The sequence below is a fragment of the Rhinolophus sinicus genome, chromosome 6 (genome assembly GCF_057876585.1).
Source record: "Rhinolophus sinicus isolate RSI-liver-muscle chromosome 6, RSI-T2T, whole genome shotgun sequence".
NCBI lineage: Eukaryota > Metazoa > Chordata > Mammalia > Chiroptera > Rhinolophidae > Rhinolophus > Rhinolophus sinicus.
Genome location: NC_142506.1, coordinates 69359314 through 69386470, shown reverse-complemented (window position 1 = coordinate 69386470; position 27157 = coordinate 69359314). Strand labels below are relative to the sequence as shown.

Sequence of the window (27157 nt, the reverse complement as noted above, 5' to 3'; positions counted from 1 at the left end):
CACAGGCAGAATCACCCTGCAGAGAGCGGGTAACCCCTGCGCAGCCGGGGGCGACGGCTGGGGCGGCCGCCTCGGCTTCTTAAGCACGTTTCCTGGCGACCCAGGAGCAAGTGCAAGTGTCACGCTCTTGCTCGCGCCTGTTCCGCGGGCGCACACAGGCAGAGGCTCTCTCCCTCCCACACACGGACACGCGAAACTTGCAGGGCACTGAAGGTCGGCGCACATAGTTCCACGGCCGTTTGGGAGCTTTTTTTCTTAAAACACAGCCCTGACCCATAAAACGCAGGAAAGGGGGCAACTAAAAATAGCCGCGACGTTAAGGAAAGGCGGTGAGACCCAGTGACAGGACTCTCAGGCCGCCCTGTGCCGGGTCTGCCGCGCAGCTGAAAGCCACACAAGCGGCACCGCCACTGGGGAGGCGCCCAGGCCCCGCGGCCCGGTCCCCCCGCTGCGCTCCCGCCGCCACCTGCCGCACGGCTGTGCCCCGGAAACAAAGCGCTTACTCGGAGCGTCCTGGCGGCCGCGGAGGGGGACGCCGGCGGGGACTCGGCCTGGGACTTCCGAGTCCGCGGGAAGTCCTTACTGCGGGCAAACAGGGACGACATGTTCCTTCGCGGCTGCGCGCCCGGGACGCCCCTGCCGGCGGCGTCCACACTCGCTCCTCCGCAGTGAGCGCAAGACGGCTCCGCACCGAGCTAAATAGAGCGCGGAAGCCGCCCCGAAAGTGACAGCCTGCGCTCTGGGCCAGTCGGCGCGGAGGAGGCGGAGAGGCGTGGTCCCTGTCGGCTCAGCTCCGCGGCCCGCGCGCGGCCCCAGCCCACGGCCGGCCGGCGAGCGCTGTGCGGAGACCGAGACCTCGCTTCTCCCACAAGGACACTGCTCCCCAGTAACTCCTGGGCCTGGGATCCCGATGACACAGATTAAATCCAGAGGAAAGGCGGCCTTGGACCCTCGGAGGCAAACCCGGGAACAACTCCTTGCTCCAGAGGGGAGAACGTGCTCCCTCGGGGAACCTGCGTCTTCCCTGAGCTTGACTGCAGGGGGCTGGACGGGTTTGCAAAGTAAAAAACAAATGAGAATAAGGAGCCAAGGGTTTAGGAGGAAGCAGTCTGAAAAGTCAGGTTTGCTCAAGTCCTCAGCAGAGCTGCTTAGCAGGGAAACAGTCACACATGTCCCCTCCCTCCTCTGCTTGCTGACATTCCAAATCCTGTTTGCTCAGCGAGGAGGGCTGGAGAGGCGCCCAGGGCAAAGATTCGCTTTCAGCTCACAGGGTTCCACTTGGAGGAGGAAAACCAGCTGGTCAGCCTCTAGGAATACACCCCAGGGGGACTCTGGGGGGCTGCTCGTGGGGGGCTGCTCGTGAGTTCTCTGAGCGCCTCTCCAGTTATGAGCCAGGGCATCTGAGCTTCCAGGTCTCTTAAGTAACAAAGCCCAGACAACACATCCAGGCCCTTAAGTCCCATTTAGGGGCCTGCCATTCCTGCTGCAAGGCTGGGAGCCAGCAAATCGAAGAAGCTTGGGCCCCTGCAAAGGGGGCGCTCCTTACAGCAGACACACAGCTGACCCGAGTTCTCTAAGGCCACAACCAGGGAGACGGGAAAGGGTGCGAGGAGGCAGGGTCAGACCTGAAGAGGCAACAGACAGCAGGGGCAGCAGCAACAGGACTGGGTCACCCACAGGGGACGTTAAGAATTAAAAAGAAAGGAATCTACTTGCTTAGTGTTGAGGGATTTGGGGATTTTGGCCTTAGCTGGGAAGCCTTCCGTCACCTTCTGCACTGTGTCCGCACCACTGCACTCCCCGCCCCAGCGCTTCTGGCCCAAAGCCTTCTAAGCCAGCGGTGTACCCCGAAATAACAAGTCCCTTCCGTCGGGGCTCTTGGGGACCCTATCCTGCCCCCTTTCCCACATGAAATTTACACTTTTCCCTTCCAATCTTCCCAGCATGCCACTCTTTCCCTTCTAACTGTCTTGGTATCTTCCTTAGTCTTACGACCAATCTTGTGAAATTAAATCAAGGGAAGTGATCAGTTACTTGGGGATTGTTCTGAGTACAGGCTGAGAGAGCTTATAAAGAAGGGGTCCTGATTCGTTCCTTACCTAAAAACTTCTTAAGATCCCACCCCAAACCAGAGTCCGTTGCCGGGGTTCGGAGGAGGGCACTGCATTCTGGATCCTGCCCGCACAGCTAACCTCCTGTGCTAAGTGAGCTTTTGTCTAGCAGAGCTTGTCACTCACAGGGACAGGCTGACGGAACCTGGACGGGAGACTCTGCACCCAGGTGACACTGTCCCTCACAGATCAGTGGCCTCTGACCTGTTTCTGGAAGGTTTACAGTGAAGGCCGGTTGCTCCCCGTGCCTCCGGCCTTTCATGCCGTCTCACGCCTACATCCAGAGCCTGCTGACAATGGAAACTTACATTTTACTAATACATTCTTTCACGGGCCCTCTCACCCAGGCTCAAGCATAACTGTTATCTCACAGACGTGGAAACCAAAGTCCCGAAAGGCTCCCAACATGGCAAACACATGCCTGAGGAAGAAGGCCAGGCTGATCGAGGTAAAGGGCCTGAAAACATCCACTCCTCAAATCCTGCACGAAGATTCTGGGCTTGTGGGACATTCCAGGCACATCCCAGAAATACAGGAACCAGTAAGTTCTCCAGAAAGTTACATCGATGTTCTTGCCTTTTTTTTTTTTTTTTTAATTGGGGAATATTGGGGGACAGTGTGTTTCTCCAGGGCCCATCAGCTCCAAGTCATTGTCCTTCAATCTAGTTGTGGAGGGTGCAGCTCAGCTCCAAGTCCAGTCGCTGTTTTCAATCTTTAGTTGCAGGGGGCGCAGCCCCCCATCCCATGTGGGAATTTAACTGGCAACCTTGTTGTCGAGAGCTCGCGCTCTAACCAGCTGAGCCGTCCAGCCACCCCCGACGTTCTTGCTTTTGTTCACTCGGTCTTTCTACCATTTTCTTCCACCAGCCGACAATCACTTACAGTCTCCTTTCTCAGGAGAGAGGACACGAAAGTGCCCTTCGCATGCTGGTGGGAACAAACTCGGTCACAGCCTGTGCCTTTAGCTACACACAGTCGCTTTCCAGGTGGGACAGTTCAGGTCCAGTGCCACCCAAGTGAGGGATCCAGGCATTAAACACCCCCGCTGGCCCCTCCCAGGTGAGGTACTGACCCAGAACACACACTGCAGCTCCCAGGGTCTCTGCTCAGAGACAACCAGCTCGGAGGGACTGAGCAGGAGGCAAGTTTCCCAGCTGAGGAGCAGTCTGTCCTAAGGCTCAGTCACCAAAGAGCCTGGCAAGGGACATCTCAGGGGCAGACTTCGGGGGGAGGGGGAAACCCATGCCCTGAAAGTTGAAGCCTCAGGAACCAGCGAAGGGGAAGGGATTATCGAGGCCCTTTCAGAGAACATTCTGTGGACCTGTCCCAGAACTGGTTTACGAGTTTAGTGTTTTCAATTAAATTTAAATGTAGCAACAGCTAAAAAAGGCAAACCCAAGTGGGAGCTGCCTCCTTTTGATGTGGGAACCTGTGCAGCCTCCCCCCTCACCAGGCAGAATGAGCAGCAAAGCTGGGGGGCAGAGAGGCGTGGTGAGACACAGGGACACTGGCTGTCACAGTGGCTGGACAGTACCAGTGGAGTGGGGGCTGCGGTGTCCTGCTGCACTGCAGACCCAGGTGACGGGGGTGGCCCAGCCCAGTGTCCACGGGCCCTGGGGATGTGGGGGGCACTTGACCTGAGCAGCAGCAGCATCAGGGCTCAGCCAGGCTTTCCGGATTGGCTCAGAGTAGCCAAGGGCTCTCTCCAGAGCTTCCACGGCTGGTTAAACAGTGCTGAGGAGCTGGAAAGACTACAACTCTCCTGAAACTTTCTTAAAACTGTAAATATTGAGTAGAGCTAACAGTTACCTAGAAAAGTTGTTTATCTCAATACAGTTGTTTAAGTCTCGTTTTCTTAACCACATTTTATAGCACCAGATACTACTTATATTCTAACCTTTAAAATAAATGAATTTAGCACCCAGAGATGTTTCTGATATTTACGTTGTGCTTATCCTCTGGGTGTTGGGCAAAGCAAGCTACCATCTGGTGGCAACACGCCGAAAATTTAGGCTCAGTGTTTGGGAACAACAAGCTTTAAAGATGAAACCTGCAACTTCGAGCCATAAAACCAGACAGACAACCATCAGAAGCTACAAGTGGTAGAAACCTACAAAAATAAATTACAAACGCATGGGTTCAGAAATTCTACTTTAAGTTCAAGTTTTTAAACTGTCATCAACTTGATTTATTTTTTTCATATTTGAGTAATTTTCTTTAAAGCCCACAAATGAGGCCGGGTGCTCTATCAGGTCGTCAGAAAAGGGGCACTTCCTTCCATTCCTGCCCCAAAGGCCAGAGTGAAGGTGAGAAATTACCACGTTTCCCTCCGCTGATGTGGGAGCTGTGGGTTCTGTTTTTTACTTCTGTGACTTTAGTGGTTACTCTCGCATGTAACACGTATTTCAATACGTTTTTTCTTTAAAAGTCTAGGAGGTTAATCAGCATCTTCTCCGCTTAGAACGAGGAGCCATTTTTATTGCTAGATTTTAGATCCAGTTTCTTAAACATGAAAGAAAAAACACAAGCTTCATGGCCATATTTTATCACTTCTCGTTTCCCGCATCCCACTTCTTTCTGTGCTTCTTTCTCTTTTGGCCAAAGAGCCTCCTGCAGACCAGCGTCCTACAATCTGCAGGGCTTGGGGGGCGCGCAGCCCTCCAGACCCTGAAAACGCTGTGATTTTGCTCACGGACCAGAACTGCGGCCTCACACTTGTTTTCTTCCCACAGTGCTCTGCGGACACCACTTTGCTTTCCGGCTTCCGTGGCTGCCAGAGGCCCCGCCAACGGGACCTCCCTCTTGGTGTGGAGTGTGTCTTTTTGCGGCATTTCCGTTTTCTGTCCTCGGTGGCCTACAATCCCCATGGAAATGACCATTAGCCATGGTGTACCTACCCTGCTTTGCACTTGGTGGGGTTCTCTACCTAAGGACACCTGCCTTCATTTCTGGACAAGTTCTTGGCTGCAGTTTTTATTCCTCTTATCGCCTCTTTTTCATTCTTTCTCTTTTCTCCTTCGCAAGTCCTGGAGACGTAGGTTAGCTCTCCCCAGGTTGTCACGTCTTCTCTGTCTCAGCTGCATTCTGCAAGTCTGTCCCCGCGATGCTGGGACTCGCACACTCGCTGCTGGGCTGTAAGAAGTGTGTCCGCAGACAGGGCGGCCTCTGTCACTTCCTTCCAGGACTTCACGGGGCCCTTCCCCACCTTCCTCTGGGTCTCCCCGCTGTGCTCGTTATTCCTGTGCGGAATCGAACACCTTTGTCTGGGGGGCTCTTAACTAATTTTAAAGCCTCTTTCAAGAGGCTTTTAGATTGTTCTAGTATCTTGTTTCTGAGGTATAAATTCTCTCATTTGTTGGGTCAGTGACCTGAGTGCTTTTCAGTCATAAATTATACGGATTCTGCCGTATTTTGAGGACTCAGCTCCTATGAGAGCTTTAAATGTGAGCACCTGTCTCGATACGGCCGCTCCAGACCCCGCAGCTCAGACCTGACAGAGCGCCGGCCCCAAGCCAGGCCCGAGGCTGACAGCTCAGGTCCTCTGACCCGGGCAGCTGGCCAGGGCCCTTCCAGCGGCCCGGGGCTGAGCCGTGCCGGGTCCCCGTGCTTCCCGCTCGCTCCCGCCTGCGCGTCACAGTGGTACCACTGGGATGAGCTGAACCAACGCCGGCCCCCTTGCAGACAGGCAGCTCGCGTGCTCCTGGATCCCTGCGGGGTACACAGCACCCTGGCCAAACCCCCGGCCCCAGCTGCCTGGCCGCATTCATAGCCCCCACCACAGGACTTGTCCCCACACTACTGGCCCAAAGAGACTTCCTTTCTTGTCTCTAAGAACGACTGTACCTAAAACTGCTGGAAAAAGCACTCGCCCATCATTTCTGTTTGGGAACCAGGGGACTCAGTGTCCTCACTCTGCCATCCTGACCTCGGGTCTGACAGTGGCTTCCGCTTTTGAGGTGACAGTGGTTCAAGTCTCCTGACCTCACCGGTCTCTAAACGGGGCCGACGTGCCTCACTCACTCGCAGCCACTGCAGGACCCCCCCATGGGTCCCAAGCGTCTGGACCAGAATGAACAACAGATGTTCTGGAGGCAGGTGCTCTGAGGAGGCGAGAGACCTGGGACAGCAGACACCATCTCAGCCTTGTGTACAGACTCCCGGTGGTTCCCACATGTGGCACCAAACCGAGCAACGGACGAGGGTGCATGCCACGGCGCCCGCAGGGCCTGTGACGAGCCACCAGCCTGCGGGAAGCCGGTGATCTGGGCACTCAGCTGAGTCACTGTTCAGCTGAGGTCACGCATGCCCTTTGGCACCCAGGTTTTCATGGATAAAGTAAGGGAGTTGGGCTAGAATAGCTTCTAAAGTACCTTCCAGAAATAATTTTCCGTGACCTCAACAGTCTGGTACTTTACGAGCATGCTGAGTCCTCTGTTCTGCAGTTTGCTGAGCAAATACCTTGCGGGTACAGGAGAGAGCCCAGCAGGCCTGGGCTCACGCCCTCGTCCCATCACCGCTCTGCAAAGGAGCAGCTTGGCGCCTGGTGGCTGGGGGGCTTCTGTGTGGCTGCAGACACAATCTGAGTTTTAAATAGAAAAAAGCAAACCAACCCAGACCCTCAACAAAAACCCTACACACAAGTCCTAGACCCAACAAAAGGAAGGTGTGCCACTGAGCGCTGAGAAAACAAAAGCAGACCTCAGGCTGAGCAGATCAATGTGCAGACAGACAAAGGCAAGCGGGTGGTTTCCGGATGGGACCTGACCCTGCAGTCGGCAGGCAGAGACGCAGCGCAGGGAAGAGAGCGAGGGAAGACCGAGTGAAACCGGGGAGGACGATGAAGAATTTGAAACCCGTCGGGACAAGGAGAACTCAAGGATTCGCACACAATTTGGTTTTTTCCGACACTGCAGGTGGGAAGGATTGGAGACCTCAGTGCAGGTGACACCCTGCGCTCACTGAGAAACGCACTCTGCCTGGTTCCCACCAGGCTCCCTGAGCTTTCAGAGCAAGCCTTCGCCTTCTGTAACTTTGTAACTCTGTGTTTTACACAAGTCACAGGGGCTCATTAAAGAAAATTCAGAAAATAAACAAAAGTAACAAAAAGTCAGTCCTATTTACTGTCGCTGTAGAAACAAGCACTGTTTGTTCATTCAGTAACATTGTATCACAAGCACTGACCCACTTACTACATGCTCCTTGTAGCTCATTTTTAAATGGTGGCCTCTAGCCCCAGCCTGTCCCAAGAAGACACCCTAAGTGGCCAGTAGTCAGAAATGGGCATGCAAACTGTGATGCCCAGAATTCTACTTCCCAGACGAGTCATCGCCTGTAACACAGGTTCTTTCCAAATCCCCACTGTTACGAAAAGCTAAGCTCACTGGCTGTTCTTCAGTAGTGCCTAATAAACAGCCTTGCACACAAAGGCACTCAGTGTTTACTGAATGAATGAATGAATGAATGAATGAATGAATGAATGTTTCCACAGCTACGTCTAATCCGTAATGTACCCTGTGACCAAAGCTTTTGTTTCTTTTTCATATTTCAGACTGTGTCTTAGAGACAGAGTTCCATAAATGAAAATCCAAAATCATTTCAATTTGGGGCATTTAATAATTTGGCAATTCACGTTCCAAAAAGGAAGTATTAATCTGTATTCCCAACAGTAAAATACGAGAAGCCCCAGTTCACTACACTCTCAGCTCAGTAAACTGGGCATTATCTTTTCAAAATCTTTGCCTATTTTGGTTGGTGAAAAAAATGCTACTTCACTTCTAGCTTCATTGAGAATACTAGTGAGGTCACATACTTCCCCTTGTGTGTGTTAACTACTTGTCTATTTGGAAATTGCTTCTGATAATCATTTTTAACAATCATTATCTAAATCAAAGTTACTCCTTGACCTGCAGTAATAACACGCTTTCATGAAGCAGATCCTCAAGGAGCCTAAACACATGGCCGGAGCGCCTTCTGCCGACACCGTCTGCAGCGAGCTCTCATTGCTCGGGGAGTGGCGGCGCTCGGTGCCCGACTCGCCCGCACACTTATCTGTTACACACTTCGGTTTCATTTGTGTTATTTTTCTGGGGTGATGACGTAACTGACAAGGGGAGAGCTGGGAGGAAGGTGCCCGTCTTCTCCTCCACGTCGGGTGAAATACCAAACCCTGCTGAATCTTCATATTTCTTAAATCTCTCCAATTCGATCCACACCCGGCATCAGAAAGCTAGCTCATTAGTTTTCACCTGGACTCTAGCAGGTGAAAAATTGCTCTCCAGGTGTAGAGAGCGAGGACAGAGAATGGGAACCAGAAAGGTCGGGTCAGAACGACTTCGTGTTCCTGGCACGAGACGCACCACCCCACCTGTGTGCTCTCCTGTCCCAGTGGAAGAAACATGCTGCTCTGGTCTCAGGGAGCCCAACGCATCACCGGCACGGCCGCGGCCCTCGGTCTTCTAATTCTGCTCTTGTCTCGGTCTCACCAGTCCTGTGCGTCAGCACCATCTCCGAGGCAGTGACTCCCAAACACATGCTTTCCGGCTCTCTCCTTTCCCATGACAGCTGTTCCTGTGTATCTCACTTGGGGGTCTCCCCACCCAAATGCAAGCGCTGTGAGGGGTAGGACACTGTCCCCCTTACACACGTCTGTGTTCCCAACACACAACAGTGGGGGACCAACAAGTATTTGTTGACTGAACAAATGCATGCTGCTGCATCACGAAAGCCTTGCTGAATGGGCCTGGCTGTTGTGATGGCCTCTGAGAGCCTGGCTCTCTGCGGGCGAAGTGTGCATTTCTGGAGGACAGGAAGGAGCAGGCTGGCTCCCAGCCCCGCGGGGGCCAGTTACGCCTGCTCTTCATGATGCCCCACGCGAGACCTCAGCAGCCCCTGAGCACCATAGCTCTAGGACAGTGTCTGCCCAACGTGCCCGGGTAGCCAGACAGGGCATTCCAACCCGCCCGGGCTCTAAGTCTGACAGTCCCGGAGAGACTCATAAGTTGCCCACACAACATTTGCTAGTTTTCTCCCAGAGACCAGAGGTCACCAGTGTCCTTGGAGACTTCTTGGACATGTCGTGCCTTTGGCGAACCTTTATTCTACAGAAAGAGCCGGGTTAAAAAAAATAAAAATAAAAAAGAGCTGGGTTTTGTGTCCTTGGCACAGAATCAGCTATGCTGACCCCATTCGGTTCCCATACTGATATTAGTCTTTACTGGGACATGTTACTGTCAACTTTCACCACTTTTTCTCCTGAGAGTGGTCCAAGGGCCAGAATTTAGCTTCTCTTTCCAAAAGACAGTTTCCCCTTAACTACGGTGTTTCCCCAAAAATAAGACCTAGCTAGACCATCAGCTCTAATGCGTCTTTTGGAGCAAACATTAATATAAAACCCAGTAGTATATTATTATTATGTTATATTGTATTATATTGTATTATATTGTATTATGTTGTATTATATTGTATTGTATTGTATTGTATTGTATTATATTATATTATATAAGACCTGGTCTTATAGTAAGATGAGACTGGGTCTTATATTAATTTTTGCTCCAAAAGATGCATTAGAGCTGATTGTCCAGCTAGGTTTTATTTTTGGGGAAACATGGTACCATTTCAAGTAAGCCCAGGGTCACAGTTTTGAAGATTTCTGCCACGGCCTCTGTAAATCCCCCAGATTCTTCCTGCATATTCTGCAGACTGAAAGCTAACAAGGCAAAAGGACCAATAAACTCTCATGTAATCTACTCCAGCTAAGGAATTCAAATGACAACCAGCAGTTCAGTGAATGACAGCAATTAAGACTCTCTGACAGGCCCCCTCCCAAGAGTCTGTGAGCCTTAAAGGCAGACAGTCCCAGCCCTCGTCTGCAGAAAGTGCTGATTTATCCCCAGACGGCAACTTTAGCTAACCTCAGAGACAGGTCTTGGGAGGTCAGAGCTTGGACAGGATCAGATGGGAAAAGCACACGGGGACAGGCTGGGAGAACCAACCAAGTGGAGACAGCCCGAGCGACCAGGGGAAAAGGACAGAGCTTGTCCCCCTCACGTCTTCACTCAGGAAGAGTCACAGCTTGACCCAACTCACCAATGCTTTTCCAGGAGAACTAGCACATAACTCACCCCCACCCCCCAAGAATCAGAGGGATTGGGAAAACACTGAATTACCAGAGAAGTACCTGGATCAGAGAAAGCCAATGTTTAGAGCCATGTGGGCAGCAGAAAATTTCTCCATCAGTCACCGGACAGGCTGGCACACTGTGGCCTGGTCTGCAGGCCGAATCTGGCCCCCAGCCTGCTTTTGTGAATAAAGTTTTATTGGAACACAGCCACGCACCTGACTGACACTGCTATGGCTGCTTCCCACTAGGACAGCAGAGCTGAGGACGTGGGAGGGCTCTGTGACCCGCACAGCAGAAAACAGGCACCGTCAGGCCCTTTCCAGGTCTGCTGAGCCCGACCTACAGACTATGTGCCAAAGACAGGACCAGGCTGGCCCTGCTACCCCGTCCCCCCCAACACACACCCGCCCGCCCCGGCCTCGGAAGGGCTGAGTTTTGAGTGCTGAGCCCCGACAGCCAGCAGGGGGCCGGCACCGGACACTGGAGAAAGCAGACACTTGGCTCTGTTATCACAAACAGCCCATGACCCCCCCGTGTGACAGTCACCTCTGAAAGTCCCCCATGCCTAAGGAGACACCATGACATGGTTTATTTCGTTATACGCTACCCAAACATGTTATTTTCCTCTTAAAATGCTTCTATCACCTGGAAACATTTCAGAACTATGGCAAGAGCTATCAGCTCCAAGACCATATTAAGTATTTGAGTTTGAGCTATTAATTTGCCAGTGGGTTTTTAAAAGGTCCCTCCTTTCTTTAGTAGTCATAATAGTGGTGTAGTTTAAGGCGTAAGCATTCAGGCTGTAAGAAACCAAAAACACGCTAAAGCCTAAGAAGTCCAGTGGCGTTCCAAGCTCTCAGCCTGTGCAGGGACACCTGTGTGGTGTGTGCCTTAAAGCGTCATGTGTGGATACGACACTGTGCTTTTTCTGCGAAAGAAATTTGTGTCGCTAAACGGCTGCCGTCTGCTCCTTGAACTTGCCTGATTGAAAACTGAGCTGGTTTGGAAACAGTGACCATCATCTTATGTTTTCACCCGAACCACCCGAGCTTTCAGGCCCCACCAGACAACACTCTGAAGGCCACCTCTGTCGGGGCCTCACCCCAGTGTCGCCCGGCAAACCTGCCGACGGCCTACTTGCTGCAAAGGAGCTGCGAAGCCCACATGCAGCCTTTCCCGGGAATCGCGGGCCAGGACTCTGACATTAGCTAAACCGAAGCCATGGTTAGCGCGCTCCAGACACGCCAGCATCAGAAGAAATGAGCACTTTGTGACTAAGGCGACCGGAGACCCCGCGGGAGGAGAGGTCCCTGCGGGCGGCCCCAGTCAGGCCTCACAGTCCGGCTGCCTCCACAGAGGAAGGAAGCCAACGCTTTGAAGACAGCCTGAGACTGTCATCAGGGTAATGAGGGGACTCAGGGGCACTCAGCTTGAAACCATCCCTTTCTTAACAATGTCATTAGTGGGTCTTGAACATGTTGGAAAAAAAAACAAAAAACAAACCTTAGGAAATATTTCAGCAGAAGTTCACCAGCATGTTAAACCACAATTTCTTCGGAGTGGTATGACTCTGAACAATTTTTTCTTGTTCTTTACACCAGAAAGAATCTCCTGCATAACACACATTTTCAAACTCCCTACCCCAACCTCTACTATCCTGAAATGAAACTCATAGATATAAAACTTAGCTAAAGTTAAAAAAAAATCAGTAACAAAATAGGAAGAAACACAAGGAAAATAACTTGTACCGAGATATGTGTTTCACTGTGGAAACTCTTGGGCCAATAATACCAGAAGGCACACAAAGCAGTCGGGGACTTGGGCCATCACAGAACCTTCCAGAAGGCGGGTGGCGGCCCCACCCTGGAGGACGTGCTATGTGATGTGCACACGAGCCACCATGGATGAGGGAAGTGAGGGGCAGGGTTTCCTCAATTTACATGGTGGGTGAATTTTTAGAACCTCCCTCTGCCAACAAAATGTGAATTTATACATAAAATCAAGTTTGGTTTCGGACTCACATAATAGAGAGCTGCCCCTGTGTGACTCTTCAGGGAGACGGTCAGTAGTGCAGCCAGCCACCGGACAGCTGAGGACAGGCCCAGGAGGACACCCCCCACCGCGGTGACCCGGAAGGGACCCCAGGAATTCTTACAGCCCCCTCCAGAGACAGCCCTGCTGCTTCATACTTTTCTGTACTTCATGTTTTCTACCACAAACTATGTCACCTTTATAATCACGAGAAAAGTTCCAGCCGAGTTTCAAGCTCATCAGTGTCTCTCCAACAAAGACACGTAAGGTCACAGGTCACCAACACAACTACCACCTTGAAGGCAGCAGGAGGCAGAGGGAAGACACCGGAAGACGAAGAAAGATCCCGCGGTTAACTGTACTGTCCTTGGTGGTTGATAAACCTTCCACAACCTGGGATAAGATGTCTGAGCAAAGCCCAAACAGAGAAGGTGAAAATCAGTTTATTCTCTCTTGAGAAAGCTTTCTGACTAAAACAGAATTCACTGATGTAAGGGACAGTGGGCCCAAAAACTACAGGGTCTCAAAGGAACAGATGTGAGGTTTAATGACTGAGATTTCCTTGGCAACAGCACGACCTAAAATTAATCGAGTCCTTAAAAGGAAGATGCCAAGAGAAACTGCTCTAAGATGGTCTGTGCAACTTGGGGTGTGGAAGGCGCGGGCGGGAGCGGGGGGGGGGGGGGGGGGGCGGGCACCAGAGAAGCAGGGGACCTGCAGCATTTCACAAACTGCAAGAGCAAAAGCACAGCGCAGGGGACCGTCGGGGCAGATGTGCGGTCACCCCCTGGAGACATCGGGACACGGGTGGAAGACGGGCTCCCACACTCGCTGCCGGCTGCCACTTCTCATCAGTCTCCTTCCCGGACGGCCCACTGCCATCGCCCATGCAAACCAGGAACGCCTGAGCTCCCAGACGCTGCTTGTACCAAATCTATCCCAAAAAGCACGATTATATTATGAGAGTCCTCAGAGCTCTCAGAACCCTCCCCCCGCCCCACAAGCTGCCCACCCCCTTCTTATCTGGCTAAAGATGAAGAGGCTGAGGGAGGAAAATCTATAATTTACTCTCTGTTCACTCAACTAAATGGAAGAGAGGCTTGCTTTAAAGAAGATTCTGTTGTACGGAACACCGTGAAACACGTTATTTTACTGGGTGCATAACAGCACACCTCCCTGGTCTCTAACCACCTCCCTGGTCTCTAACCGTCCTGCCCCCTCCATCTCAGGGCGGTCTAGTCAGGACATACCTTACCATATTAGGCAATCGGGCCCCAGAGAGCCGGGAGGCAACTGTCCTGGGACTTTACCTAAAAGGACAACAGCGCAGAGCCAGCCCGGGGGGAGGGGACAGAAAATCTCAGGGCCCCCAGCAAAGGGGCTCTGTGAGATTATGAAACAAGATTAAAAAACACTGCTGGGGGGTAGGGGGTGAAAGATGCAGCAAACAGCCAGAAGCAAAGTTGTGCAAAATTAGAGCACATAGGAAAAAGCGCTAGTGTTTACTTAAAGGAAGAGTGAGGGTGTGGGGGGATAGTAAAAACTCATGGCACCGCAGCTGCTGGGACACCTGCACAGAAACAGAAATGGGGGGAAGTGGAGGCAGCCTGACTGGGTCACAGGCTCGGGGCTCCGTCCTCTCCACTCACTTCTTCTCTCCCACCTTTAAAATTTGCTTCTCAGGACCCAGTGGGCACATTTTCGGGACCCTAACATATGTTGGAGGGGCCTGGGCCATGTGTCTGATTCACCAAGTGACCCATTCCTTATGGATCAACTAATAAGTAACGTCAGTCACACGAGTCTAAGGTCAGCGGAAGAGCTCCAAGGTCAGCTCTTGGTGCTGTCAGGACCTGGCGAGCAGCTGGTGCAACCTGCCTCGCCTTGACCATTAAACGCATGAAGTCACTGCGCCTGACACTGTCGAGAGAACACTGGACGGCACCCCACTTCCCAGGTGAGGGACCCGGATGGAGCGCAGACAGGTGGTGAGCTGAGCCTTTGCCGGGGGTCCAGCTCCAGGCCGTGCACTTGACCTGTCCATGCCACTGCTTGTCCCCACGGCTGGTCACCTAAGACACACGGCCCACGCCGAGACCCAGCAGAGGGCCGTGCAGCCGCCACGGACGGGACACAGCTGTGCCCTGGCAGTGCTCAGCCTCTGGCCGCAGCTGCTGTCTCTGAAATGGTCTCCTCCAGCTCTGAAACTCTCTGTCGTCGTGGCCTCCCAGCCACCAGAGCTCACCAGGCTTTAGGGCACGACAGCACCAGGGAGCCTGTTACGTGCAGCTGAGCTGCGGGAATCAGGCTGAGCCAATGCAGGGCGTCCTGAGCGACGTGCTGTGACAGGGGTCTGGCGAGCTCCGGGGCTTCCCAGGCCCAAGACAGGGTTTGCAGAGGGGCAGTCAGAGGGCACTGGGGGCCACCGGCTCCCCCACACCAGGCTAAGCAGACCTCATGGGGCGTGTGCCTACACAAGCTGAGAAAAACAGGAAAACAACAAGAAAATGACCTACTGCCCGTGTGCGTGTGGTTCATTTGTGTTTGGGGAAAAGAGGGAAGCTGCATTTACACTCTCAGAGCTGAGCACTTGGACCAGCCGGCACCCCGCTGGCTCTTCGCTCGGGTGTCCAGGGCTCTGTCCTGGGGCCGCGTCTCGGCCTACACCCACTGTCGTGATCTCATCCAGTCCGTCGCTTCAGCTGCCCTCTGTGCATTTGCTGACCTCAGTGTGGACCTGCCACCTGAGCTCCAGACTCCCGCCTCTAACGCCTCTTGCCCTTCCCACGTGGACGTCAGTCAGGCACATTAAATCTAACACCCTAAACCCAAAACCAAACGCCTGCTCTCTCACCACGTCTACTCCCACACGCTTCTCCATCTCAGTTCACGAAAACGCCGTCCTTCCAGGCGCCTGACGGAGGAGCTGTGGTGTCAGCGTTGACCCCCGTTTTCCTCATGAGCCACCAGTCCAGCTGCAAACCTGCTGGTTCCAACTTCAGATCCCCCAACACTGGTCCCCAGGCGCCCGCTGGCCCCAGCCACCGTCAGTCCTCCCGGGACCATCAGCACAGACTCCTGACTGGGGCCTCCACGCCCACCCACACCCCCTTAGAGTAAGTTGTCGGAGGAGAAAGACTCGCCCTCTGAAACCAAAGTGTCGTCACTCACTCTTGGCTCTGACTTCACAATGGTTACCACTCATTCAGATTGGAGCCCCTTGGGGTCACGGTGGCCTGCCTGCCACACGCGTGTCCTCAGCACACCAGGCACGCTCCTGCCTGCGTCTCTGTAGCGGCTGTTCCCCTGCCCACAGGCAGCACGCAGGTCCACCTCACCCCCCGGCCAGGCTCAGACCCCAGCAAGGCCTGTTCCAACCACCCTGCTTCTGACGCCCACCCCGTCCCACCCACTGAACCCTCACAGCCAGAGCAGGCTCTGAACTTGTTCTTCAAGAGACGTCACTCCCCTCAAGCAGTTGTGAGCTCTGACTCCAAGCCTGCTTCCCCCGGGCCCAGAGACGCAGGGCAGCCCCTGGCAGGCCGTCACGTCCCTGAATACTGAACTTCTCTGGGCCCGTTTCCTTAACTGTAAAACAAGGTCCCTAACCCCAGTTATGTCCAAATTCCCCAAAGCTGGGGGACAAGTAACTTCACTACTGTGGACGGGTCCTCACAGTCCCTCTACGGCAAAAGCACGCTGCCTACTGGCCGCTCCTTAGCCCCACTCTGCTTCTTCACCAACGTCTGTCTGCTGGCCACTTGTGCCCTCTAGTGATGCATCTAGTGACACAGCAGAGGCAAGAGTTGAACAGACAAAACACATCAGAAGGGGCCCTGGCCATGATGTGGGCAGGAGTGGGCGGCCCGGTGGCCAGCAGTGGGCAGCATGCTGAACCTCTGAAACCAGCCTTGTGCAGACACCATCGGCACAGAAGACTCCCCAGTACAAAGGGTTTTCAGGTACGATGTGAACAACCTGCCTCCTTAGCCAGCCAGGGGCAGGCTGAGACCTCCGAGACGTACACACCTGGTGCACCCAGCTGAGCACGTGGCTTTAAGCACGTGGCTTTAAGCACATCCGCCAAGAAGAGGCAAAGACCCCACACTCCACACTCAGGGCCAGTCTCACTGGTTCATGGATTTGCCACAGGGATGGGATCTGACAAAACCACGCTTACGCGGGAATTACGCAAACTGCCAGCCTTCGCAGCATCACGTGTTGGTGTCACCACTACAGACATTCATGGCTGGTCTTCCCTCTATCACGTAATCGATAGCACACGTCAGGGCCATCCCTGCCTTAAATCTTATCTGCAGAAAAGTGCTGGCGACATGTTCCCAGCTACGTGCACAAACAGAAGAAATGAATTTCAACGATGTCTACAGGGAAATCGTGTCGCCCTTCCCTTTCTTCCCAGGATTTCAAAGTCCTTTACACAACCCAGCGACACTCTCCCGAGAGGGAGAAAGCAGACCGATAGGCCCTGCAGCTGTGCAGGAGACCACAGGGTGTGGGAAACGGAGGGCCTCGTCCCGGCCCCACTCACAGCGCAGGGCAGACAGCGGCACAGCTGCCACCCGCCACACCGCACACAGCACGTCTGCCCCCACCCGCCCCGCTCTGCTCTCTCTCCCACTGAAACTGTGTGCACATGAGCAAGCCGAGCCAAGGACACGCCTCGCTGGCCTGTCACTTACCAGTGCTTCTGTCACCTCTTCAGACCCATCAGTTTCATCTTCCTGAAAAGGAAGGAAACCAGAGGGCACAGTCAGACATCCCTGACAGCCATGGGGACAGCCTGCCACTTACATACCCTGAACCTGTCACCCAGGGCCCCAGGGGCTGACAGACGAGGGACGTGGCTGCTGCTGCTGCTTCAACAGCCGCACATGCAGACAGCTCGGATGTCACCTGCCGTCACAGTGTCAACCGCACCACAGCTGGGGGAGGGGCACCTTTAAGACCAACACACTTTATTTCATCTCCGTCAGCAGTCTGTTTGGTCCTCAACAGTGAAATACTTTATCGCGAGCGCAGTCTCTAACAGGTGACAATTACTGACATTTCTTGTCTAATTTTCAAAGGAGTCGCTGGAAGCAGCGGCTTGTGATCACCGGCCACTTGATTTTTAAACACAGTGACAGAGCTGGGTGACAGGGGTGTAGACTGAGCATGAGGTAAAGTGACAAGCGTGTTTGCAGCCAGTGAGCACTTGACTTTAAAGCGGGGAAATCCGTTTTACGTTATTCCTCCCTTTTTTACCCCAAAAGAGTGAAACTGAGTCAGAGGAACGTGGTTACTTCCGGTGGCGCTGCTAAAACTTTCGGCTCCCTGCTTACGGGGGCACGCGGCTGCGGGACTTTCCGGGAACAAGGGGGTACTGCTGATCCCCATTTGCTGCTGTGGCTGGATGTCAGTTTCCCCTCCTCACGAGTCACGTCCTGAGCTCCTACTATGTGCCTGGTGTGCTCCGGGCCCTGGGCACCCAGTAGGAGCACCCAGACAGGCCCCCCACAGCAGTTGTTCTCCTTCCCTGCCCCATCAGTGCCCCTGACACCTGCAGCCCGTGCCACGTGGGGGACTCCCCGTGAGCTCCACACAACGGAGGCAGCCCAGGCTCCGAGGCCGCCCCAGCACAGACGGCCACTCACATCCTTTGTCCAGAAGTTGATGCCCGTGCCCCTGCGGCGCTCCCTGGGCCGCCTCCGCTCGCGGACCGATAGCCTGCTGGAAGACGGGTCGCCCACGTCGGCTTCCTCGCCCTCTGCTGGAGAAGAAGCAGCATGAACACTACGATCGGTGCATGGGGGGGGGGCTGTGCTTCTGGAACTCTACACACCGTTTCTGTCCATTTCTTTCGCCTCCGAGGTCTCAGAATCGGGGGCTGGTGATCTGCTCGGCTGCAGCAGGTGGGAGCAGGCAGAGACAGAGGGTCTTGGTGTGGAAGGGGACACTGGTGTCGTGGGTTTGTCTGGCTGAGCTGGACACCTCAGGTGACGATGCACAGGCTGGAAGGAAGGCACAGGCGAGGTTGGAGGGGTCACATCCAGCAGAGGACAGCACCGCAGGCTTACTGAAATGGGCCTTTTCTGCATCAAGAGGCTTATTAGCAGTTAAGTGCTCAGTCCTGAGCTGGACTAAAGCCAGCCAGTCAGTCAGACAGTCAGTCAGTCAAATGGTCGGTCAGCCAGCCAGTCAGCCAGCCAAAGGGGAAGCAGCTTCTGCGCTCGTATTCTGATGACACCAGGAAAATTATCCCTGACCTCATTGATAAAAATTCCTTTGATTTTGGAATGAAAATAGGAAAGATGATGATGACTTTTTAAGATGGAGAGTTAAAAGGCAAAGCTTACATAGGAAAGCAGAAAGCTCAGGGACATGAAAAACAACAGACTTATCTGACAACACAGACCAAATCTGAGCATTCTGCCCATTTCTGAGCTCTCCGACTTGCCCCAACGGGCTTATCGGAACCCTCGAAGAGCTCCCATTTCCCCTGTGAATGTTTTCTTCCCCCTGAGAGTTAGGACAGAGAACCTGACAATAAGTCTTAACTTGGTTTACTGAAGATGCAGAGACAGAAATTCTTACTACCTGCTGAGATTGCATTTTGCTTATAAGTGATAAGGGCAGAAGCACTAAAACAGAGTCAGTTTTGGTGTCAGACAGAACCTGGTCCAAATTTGAGCTTCAGCACTTGCTGGTCTCAGCTTCCCCGTGTGTAAAGCCGGGGTGAGTCTTTCTCAGAAGGTTGTGAGGCCCCAGGGAGACAATGCAGGCTGGGTGCTTAGCACAGTGGCCCCAGTAAGCACTCAGTGAGCTGGTAACAAGCATCAGCTCAGCTAGTTGATACAGCCTGGCCACTAGAGTCAGAGCAACAAGGAAAACTGACCATCCCAGCTGGGCCGCTTCGGAGACTGAGAGGAGCCATGCGGTGTCAGTGGAACCATCAGAGGTGAAGCAAGAGTTATGCCTACCCTACATGTAACCCACAGCTCTGGCCACCAGCGGTACATTAGTCACATGTCCACCCCGAGAGTGGCATCTGTGTGTGGCATGGGATGCAGGGTGCTTTGCAAGCTCCCAGGTTTGCTGCAGTTTGGAGAGCACGCTAGTGAACAGTCAACAGGCCGAGCCCACAGCCTTGCTTGGCCGCCTGAAGTGCTGGGCAGGCTATGTCACGTCTGCGGCTTGCGTCCCTCTGACGTTTGTAAAGCAGGAGTGGTGACAGCCACCTGGGAGGGCGGTTCTGCCATGGTTAAGGGGATGCCTGGTGTAGACATGCAGCAAATGCTTATATTTCTGTGTTTTTTTATATTACAAACTCTCTTTTTAGACTAGAAAGACATCGATCCTCTAGCTAAGGAATAAATCAACCTAAGTGACATTTAGTTAAGCTTATTGTGGCGACCATTTCACACACATACTGTATACACATCGAATCCCCGCATGCTCCTAAACACAGTGTGATGTCAATTTTATCTCAGCAAAACCAGAAAAAGAAATCCTTAGTCAACTCCCAGAGGACAGAATGAGCACTGAGTGGGTGATGGTCTCTGAGTCCCTTCAGCCTCCCAGCTCTGCTGACTAAAGGCAGATGTGAAGTTTCCTGCAGGTCGTGCACTGGGGAGCAGGGCAGCCGAATCAGCAGAGGACAAGACCGCCCCCCGCCGCCCGCTTCAGCACAGGACGCGCCACCCCCGGGAGCTCACCTCCTCATCCAGACTGCGGCCCCAGGGCTGGCGGCCCTCCTCGGCCTCCTTGGCGGGCGCTGGGCAGGGCCCCTGCTCCTCGGTACGCCCCTCCAGGCCTCCAGGGCCCGCAGGCTTCTGGCCCGGCTGCTCCTGGGCTTGTCGCTCGGCCCGCGACCGGCTGAAAGTCTTCTCCACTTCTTGCAGGTCTGTTAGGGTGACACCCTGGGAAGATATCACAAGTCAGAGACAGTCCACTCTGACCGTGGAAGAAGCAGGGACTCTCCCTAAAACATCTAACAGCATCGAATTCCTAATGAAGCTCTCAACATGAGGCCATTTCAAGCTAAAATAAACTCCCGAGTGTGCAAAGAACCCAGGCCGGGTGGGTCTACACCCACTCCCCACACAATGCTGTGGCTTCCCCAGGAGGAGGCCCAGAGACCGGCCACCGTGCAGGCCTGCTCACCTGCCTCTGACCTCACCGCCCTGCTGCCTCCCTGGGCGCTCCCCGGGCTGCCTCAGTGACCATCAGCGTGCCACTCCTCACTACGCCCGTGAGTGCCCTCTGTGTGGACAGCCAAGTGTCTACCAGGCACCAGTTCACAGCTGCCTCCACGTGGCCACCGTGACCGAGGCAGCTGTAAACAGCTGTGCACAAGCTGCTGTGGGACGTGCGTTTTCATTTCTCGAGTGCCACTAAGGTTAGGACTGCTGGACATTTTGAGGAGCTGCCAAACTGTCCTCTCTAGGGATTCTTGAGCACAAGAGGAGTGACCCGTCCTGGGCAGGAAGGGGATAAACGCGCCCTGAGCCTGGAGGACAGGAGTGGGAGCGGCCGGGGCCCTGCGACCTCGTTCGACAGTGTGCAGGCTGAGACTTACCACAGAAGGAAGCTTGTTGTTCAGGGGTGGGAACAAGGCACTCAGTTCACTATTTTTCATCTCTTCCCCCAACAGAAAGGCAGACAGACAAAACGACGTAAAAGGGCGTCACACTCACTTGCGTTGACCTCCGGGTCTGCCGAGCTTGTCGGGAGCGTGCCTTCCGTAAAGACTCTGCCTCCTCGTCCCGAACAGGAGTCAGATATGACCTGCTGAGAAGGAAGTGACCAGGAGTGAGGCCTCCTTGAGGGATGACCAGGTGACTTGTCCACCCGAGGAATGGCCACAGGCAGGACGGAAATGAGAGCAATGCTGTCGGCGAAATGTAAGCACCCCACACGGGTCTGCAAAGCGTCAGGGGCGGACCCGTGTGAGCAGAGGGCTGTGGACACCGAGGACCATGCAGGGAAGAAGGGGCTTGAGGCAGCAGGAAGACCCTGCCAAACCTGTGACTTTAACCTTCACTGAACATCAGCTACTTTTCGCTGAGTAAATGGTAATCTTCCCAGAAAAGCATGTTTAACACGTTGCGTACAGCAGGGTTTAAATCCCTTGTGAAGATTCTCGTGATCCGCACGCAACGTGTTAACAGAATTTTGGTACCAGTCTCAGGGGTTCCTGGACTTTCCTGGGGCCCAGGCTAAGAAGGGAAAGGTCCAGAATGGAAGAACTCCTCCAAAGACCTAGATTGAAGTGAACTTCCCGTCCATCACCCCACTTTCCAGGTGACCCACATTCCTTTAATTCAGACTCAGTGGCACTGGTTGACAGTAGGTTTCCTGAGGCATAATTTCCACATGTTGCATCTGCCCTCTTTTAAAGGCAGGTCCCTGAGTTGTGACAAGTGTAGTCTCATAACTGTCACCACAAACAGTGCCCCCCCAATTCTCTCATGCCCTATTTGTAGCCAACCTCCCCCAGCCGCAGCCTAAGGAGAGTTTTCTTTTAATTACAAAAAAAAGCCTTAAAATGCACTATTGAGGGAGCAGACTGAAGTTTTCATTCCCACTAAAATGAAGGCTATGACTGCTGCTTGGCCCGCGAGCCAGCTTCGCCACTGTGGTTTCTATTATAATCAGAATTGCTTAAGGTCCAGTGAAATAAAAGCCCTTACATTCCACCCGTGCTGGCCACCACCTGGAAGCCCTTCATCATCACATCACAGCGTTTAGCCTGAGCCTCGCCTGTCAGGTGGGTCCGGGGGGGGATACAGAGTCGTCCCGGCCTGCACGACTTGGCCCCAACTACCGCTCATTTGTTTATGACCCACTCAGGAGGCTGAGTTAAGAGCGGGCAGAGCAGACGGAGGGGGAGCTGGGATCCACGCTCCTAAGGGAACGGAAGGCGAGACTTGGTGACGGGTGTCACGCGTGGTGGGAAGGCTTCCAGTTTGATGACCAAGTTCCTCAACTGGACGACACTTATGCCGGACACTGACGGAGATTTAAAACAACACATGAGAACAAACAGGCGGCGCTCTCCTGCCTTTTCAAGGTCACAGGGAAGGGCGTGGGGTGGCCTGTTTGCTTGTGCCCTCTTTCTGCAGAGAGGCGAGGGCGCTTAGAGAAGTTCACACCTGCAATGACACTTTAAACAGATGAAGAGACGGAGAGAAAGACGACCAGAACGGCTGTAGCTGTGCTGGCACCCGGAAGGTGGGCCTGTCCTGGGTTCCCACGCGGGGCGGAGGCCATGGGGGTGGAAGAGCCCCGAGGAGAGAGCAGACGGAGGGGAGCAGAGGTCAGCGGCCAGAACGGCCGCCAGAACCACCGAGTGCTGCGGAGCTCCAGGTCCAGGGGGACGTCACTGAGGAGCCTGGCCATCGGGGGCCACAATGCGCTCCGCCAGAGCGCGTCACCGCATGGACAGGGAGCACGCAGCGGCCTGCAGGCCTGGGAAGGCCTACTGTGCGCTCGCTCACCCGCCGAGGAGTAAGCTGGGTCTCCTGCCTTGTGACCCCGGGGCGTCTTCCCCTTAGGCCGCTGCCCTCACGTGAGGAGCACGGAGCGTAAGGCCACTAAGCGCCCCTGCACTCTGCCCATCGAGACCCCCTGGGAGGGCAGGTGCGCTCCCCGGCGACCTGCGGCGCCCGGGGGCCCGACGGGCCTCTGCTGCCACCTGCTGGACACAGGGGCGTTACTGCAAGGGCGTGTTTTCGCGGAAACCTTTCTTTCAGCAGCTCATCCAGCACTGGCCAGGTGTGAAGCACCTTTGGGAAGCTCAGGAGTCTCCCCGCCCTGAGACAGTGCTGCAGGGGCGTGTGAGGGGGTCCTGGCTCAGCCTGCAGCTGGCGGAGGGCTTCCCGCGGTATGAACGGTCAGCAGAGGTGACGGGCCATTCCAGAAAGAAGCCTCCGCGCGGCCCAGAAAGGGCACGAACGTGACCACGGTGAGGAGCCGCCCAGGCTTTCTACGTGGCTGCGGAGTGACACGGTGACAGAAGACAGAACCCGGGTGGTCGTGACACGGTTACCGAAGACACACAACACGGAGCGAGGACGTCGGCAGAGCGTTCAGAGGCCTCGCACGTCTCTGCGGGGCTGGAACGGCGGCCGGCGGCAGGTTTGCAGTTCGGTCTGGAAACTCGGCCTCTGCGCACCCAGGCGCGGCGAGGAAACGCACCGTTTCCGTGCGCGGGAGTCACCTCCGTGAAGACTCAATCAGCAAGCTGACAGCTGACAGCTGGCCGCGAACTAGTCCCTTCACTGATGAGTCCTGCTCGAAGGCCAGCCGGGGAGCAGGGTCTGCCTCTGCGCCTACCCGAACCAGCTTCTGTCGCTGCCCTGCATGTCCGGCAGTTCTTTCTGCTTTACTTACTTAAAACACATAATCCGCAAAAGGAGAGACATAAAGAATGACGACCATCCGACATGACCGGTACCAGCGCCTCCTAAAAGGAACTCACGTTTCTATTCTCGAAACTCTCAGCGGCCCTCTGCCCCCCACCTCTTGGGCGGGCTCAAGTCAGTGCGCGTGCTTGAGGGCGTCAGGAACACGCAGAAGCCCCAGGAAAGCTCCACACGGGCTGCTCTCAACAGCGGCGCTGGGTTGTGCCGTCCGCCTCCTCCCCGCCTCCCAGACCCTCTTCCCCAAACACCACCTGCAACCAACACGCCCGCCCTCGGACATCAGCGCTGTCAAGCAGACGGTTCACCTGCTGGGGCCACTGCTTGGCTCCGTGCCTGGCACTGCCCGGGGCCTCAGCTCAGCACGCCCTTCCGTCCTACACGCAGAAGCTGCTTTGACTCCCCAGAGCAGAGACCAACTTCCAGGGCCTCCGATTTCCATAGAACCAGGAACAAGAAGTCACCGCCAGGTCAGATCGTTCCAGGGGCTGGGTCACGCCTTCTCAGCCACACCTTGCAACACACCTGGCAGCAGCTTCCCAGAAGCTCAATTTTCAACCACCAGGTGGCCACCCTTCTGGTTGTCCTTCCCCAGGAAACACAGCGCTGGCTTTCCGGGACTGTTACAAGCGACCATCTTCTACCCTGGGAAAGTCGACTGGCAGGAGGGTGTTGAATGAGGGCACAAAATGTTGGTTTGTCCCACGTGTCAGGAATACTCGCAGCTCTGAGCAAAGAACCGCCTTATCAGAAGGAGATTAACTGTAAAAAGGTGTCTGACAAGGCCGCTGAGGAGCAGGTGTTGGGTGACGGCTGGCTCCGCTGGGACGCGGCTGGGAGCTGGGCAGCAGCGGCTGTGGAAACAGGAGGGTTCTCGACCTTCCTCTGGAACGCGTGTGTCCTGGGGGAGGGGACCCTTTTTAAACCCCTACTCCTGAAGTATTAAGGGGTGTGCTGAGCAACTGTGTCACAAATGCCACTGTCTCTGGAAAATGAAGTGGGTTCCTGTCTCAGTAGCCATGTTTAGCAACAGAAATACAGGCAAAAGGTCATCGACCTTAATTCAAGACCTGAAATCTCACTGCAGTAACTTAGCAGGTGTCATCCAGGTCTCCGGTCCCAGAACTGCTGAGCTGTTTTTACACCACTTTATTGAGATATAATTCACATACCATTTAAGTGGACCATTCACTGGTTTTTAGTATACTCACAGACTTACGTAATTGTAACCACAATTAATTTTAAAACATTTGCATCACCCCCAGAAGAAAGCCCATGTGCGTCAGCATCACCCCATGTCCTGTGTCTAAATGCAGACACAGCGTCACTCTCACCGGGTGAACCTGGCCGTCACCGCCTCACCACTCGGAGAGGAAAAAGCTGTGCCCGGCGCACAGCCTCTTACTGCCTTGTCACTTAACTTAGTAGTCATTGAAAGGGATCCTTTGGACTTTATTTAGACAAGGCACACAACTCAGTGGAAGTAACACAATGAACCGTACGACCGAATTCACACAATGTGCACCAATGACAAGACGTCCTGAGTTCAGGTACGAAAACTGTCCATCCTGGAGTCAACAACCCCTACACTGCTGGCATGAGTGTACTGGCGACCAGACGACGGGGCTCTGACCTCGCTGACAAGGGCAGGAAAGGAACCACATGAATAAGCCAGTAGGACTGTCATCTAAGCAGCAGAGCCCTCTCGAACCACAGCAGCAGAAACTGGACCCACGGCTCCCCACGCCCCTGGCTCCCTACGCCCCTGGCTCCCTGCCCGAGATTCACGGAAGGCAGGCAGACAGAGACCTCTTCATGGCAAACCTCGGCCAGCGCAGCCGCACTGCAGTCCTGACAGGGACAGAAAATGCTCATTTGACAACAAAACGGAGGGAGGCCGGAGCAGCCTGCGAGGTCTGTGTTCTAGAGTCCTTCATGCGTGGCCACTGCCTGTCTTTCGCTTGGAGGCAGAGAGATGCGTCAAGTGACTTGTAAACACCATGACTCAGAGTTTAATTCCTAGGGTTAAACTTCTAACATCCCAAGGACGTGGCCAATTAGCAGGAACATGAGCAGGTCCTATTAGCAGGAACAGAGACCCCACCCCCACCTCGGGCACCAAGAAGGTCGCCAAGCCCGTACTGACCACTGACTGTATCCTCACCTATTTGGGGAAAGAAAAGAATTTAGCTTCTTGCAGAGAAAAACTGTTTTAGCCATTTCCGTGAAGGCAAGAAAGGGCACCCATGAAATGGAAGATGTAAAATTCAGGGCAGAGCAGAGCCAGAGACCAGAGGCCGACACTATCGGGCTCTAATATTAGCTGAAGGCACTGTTGACATGTTGCTAAGGAAAACTTGGAGCTTTGGAAAAGGAGCCCAACCAGGACACTGTGACAGCTGCAGTGAGGCCCGGTAACCCTGCAGAGCGCGTGCCAACTGTGGCCACTCACCGTCCCTCCCACTGAAGGCCCTTCACAAGCCACTGTCCCCGCCGGTCTGTGGAGCCCCCAGGAGCCCCCGGGCTCGGCTGGACAGCAGGACTCGCCTGCCTGGGGATGAGGACAGCGCACTGAGCTCCACATTCAGACCTCGGGCCGCGCACCAAAACCTTTACTCTTCAATCTCAGAGGAGAAATGGTTGGTGAGTTCACTGAGCAGGAAGAGGAGGCACGGGGGACGGTCCCCACGGTGCCCGACTCAAGGTGTGACCCTGGGCCAGTCACCCCCCTCTGAGGGCCTCCGTGCTCCCACCTGTAACCCAGGGAGCTTAACTCCTATTCCGGTCCATCGTGCAAACAGAATACATTTACGTACACTGAGCTTTTCAGGAAGGAAAAAGAAAAAAAGGAACTTTGTAAACCCAAGACCGTGCCCTTCTTAAGAGTAGTAACTGCTTTGGGAGTCCCACCCTGAGCTTATGTGGCAAAATCATAAACCATCCAGAAGCCTACAAATCTCGACTCTCAACTGCTGTTTGCTCCTCAGTGACGTCATTTCCACAGACTTACAGCACGAGACTGCTGGACCCTGAGTCACTTGTCTTTCAGCTTTCCTGCCCCAGTCCCCCATTATAACGGTAATACTTTATCACTGCTGGAACTTTGGAAAACGCAGGGAAAAAAATCACCCATAACACATACCCTGGAAAAATCTAGTGTTGACATTCCCATGTCAACAGCTGGTATCACAATGGGTCCTTTTGTTTCTAGCTCTGTCCATTTCACAGTGCATGTGTGGTTAACATCTGTGGCCGACAGTAAGAACTGTCACCACAGGGTAGACAGCTCAGGCTGGTTGCTGGCCAGTAGATATGTGTGCACCCACTTAGCGCCTCTCAGAACAAAACTCTCGGAAAGGGGAGGCCATCCCTGCTCCAATCACGCTGCCGATGGAGCCCGCTTCTGAGGTGACCTTTGCGCTGCTTAGGTCTTGCTGGGCCTAATGAGTCTTGAAGACTCATTTCCCCACCGG

The 27157-nt window shown here is 54.2% G+C and overlaps 1 protein-coding gene across 8 annotated transcripts in view; it reads right to left on the bottom strand.

The window, feature by feature from the left end:
* The window catches only part of PPP1R12B (protein phosphatase 1 regulatory subunit 12B), a 102257-nt gene that overhangs the window by 29204 nt on the left and 45896 nt on the right, over window positions 1-27157 (bottom strand). For 2 of the 8 annotated variants that reach the window (XM_088799210.1, XM_088799211.1), the window contains exons 1-6: window positions 24210-24396; window positions 20958-21051; window positions 19977-20180; window positions 18104-18272; window positions 17916-18028; window positions 16962-17003 (exon numbers count right to left, since the gene is read on the bottom strand). In XM_088799210.1, coding sequence (XP_088655336.1) covers window positions 16962-17003; window positions 17916-18028; window positions 18104-18116 — 168 coding nt within the window. In that variant the 5' untranslated portion in view covers window positions 18117-18272; window positions 19977-20180; window positions 20958-21051; window positions 24210-24396. Of the gene's footprint in view, window positions 1-503; window positions 1151-16961; window positions 17004-17915; window positions 18032-18103; window positions 18273-19976; window positions 20181-20957; window positions 21052-23992; window positions 24397-27157 lie in introns of those variants that run through there. The other 6 variants (XM_088799207.1, XM_088799212.1, XM_088799209.1 and 3 more) reach the window with 5 other exon arrangements.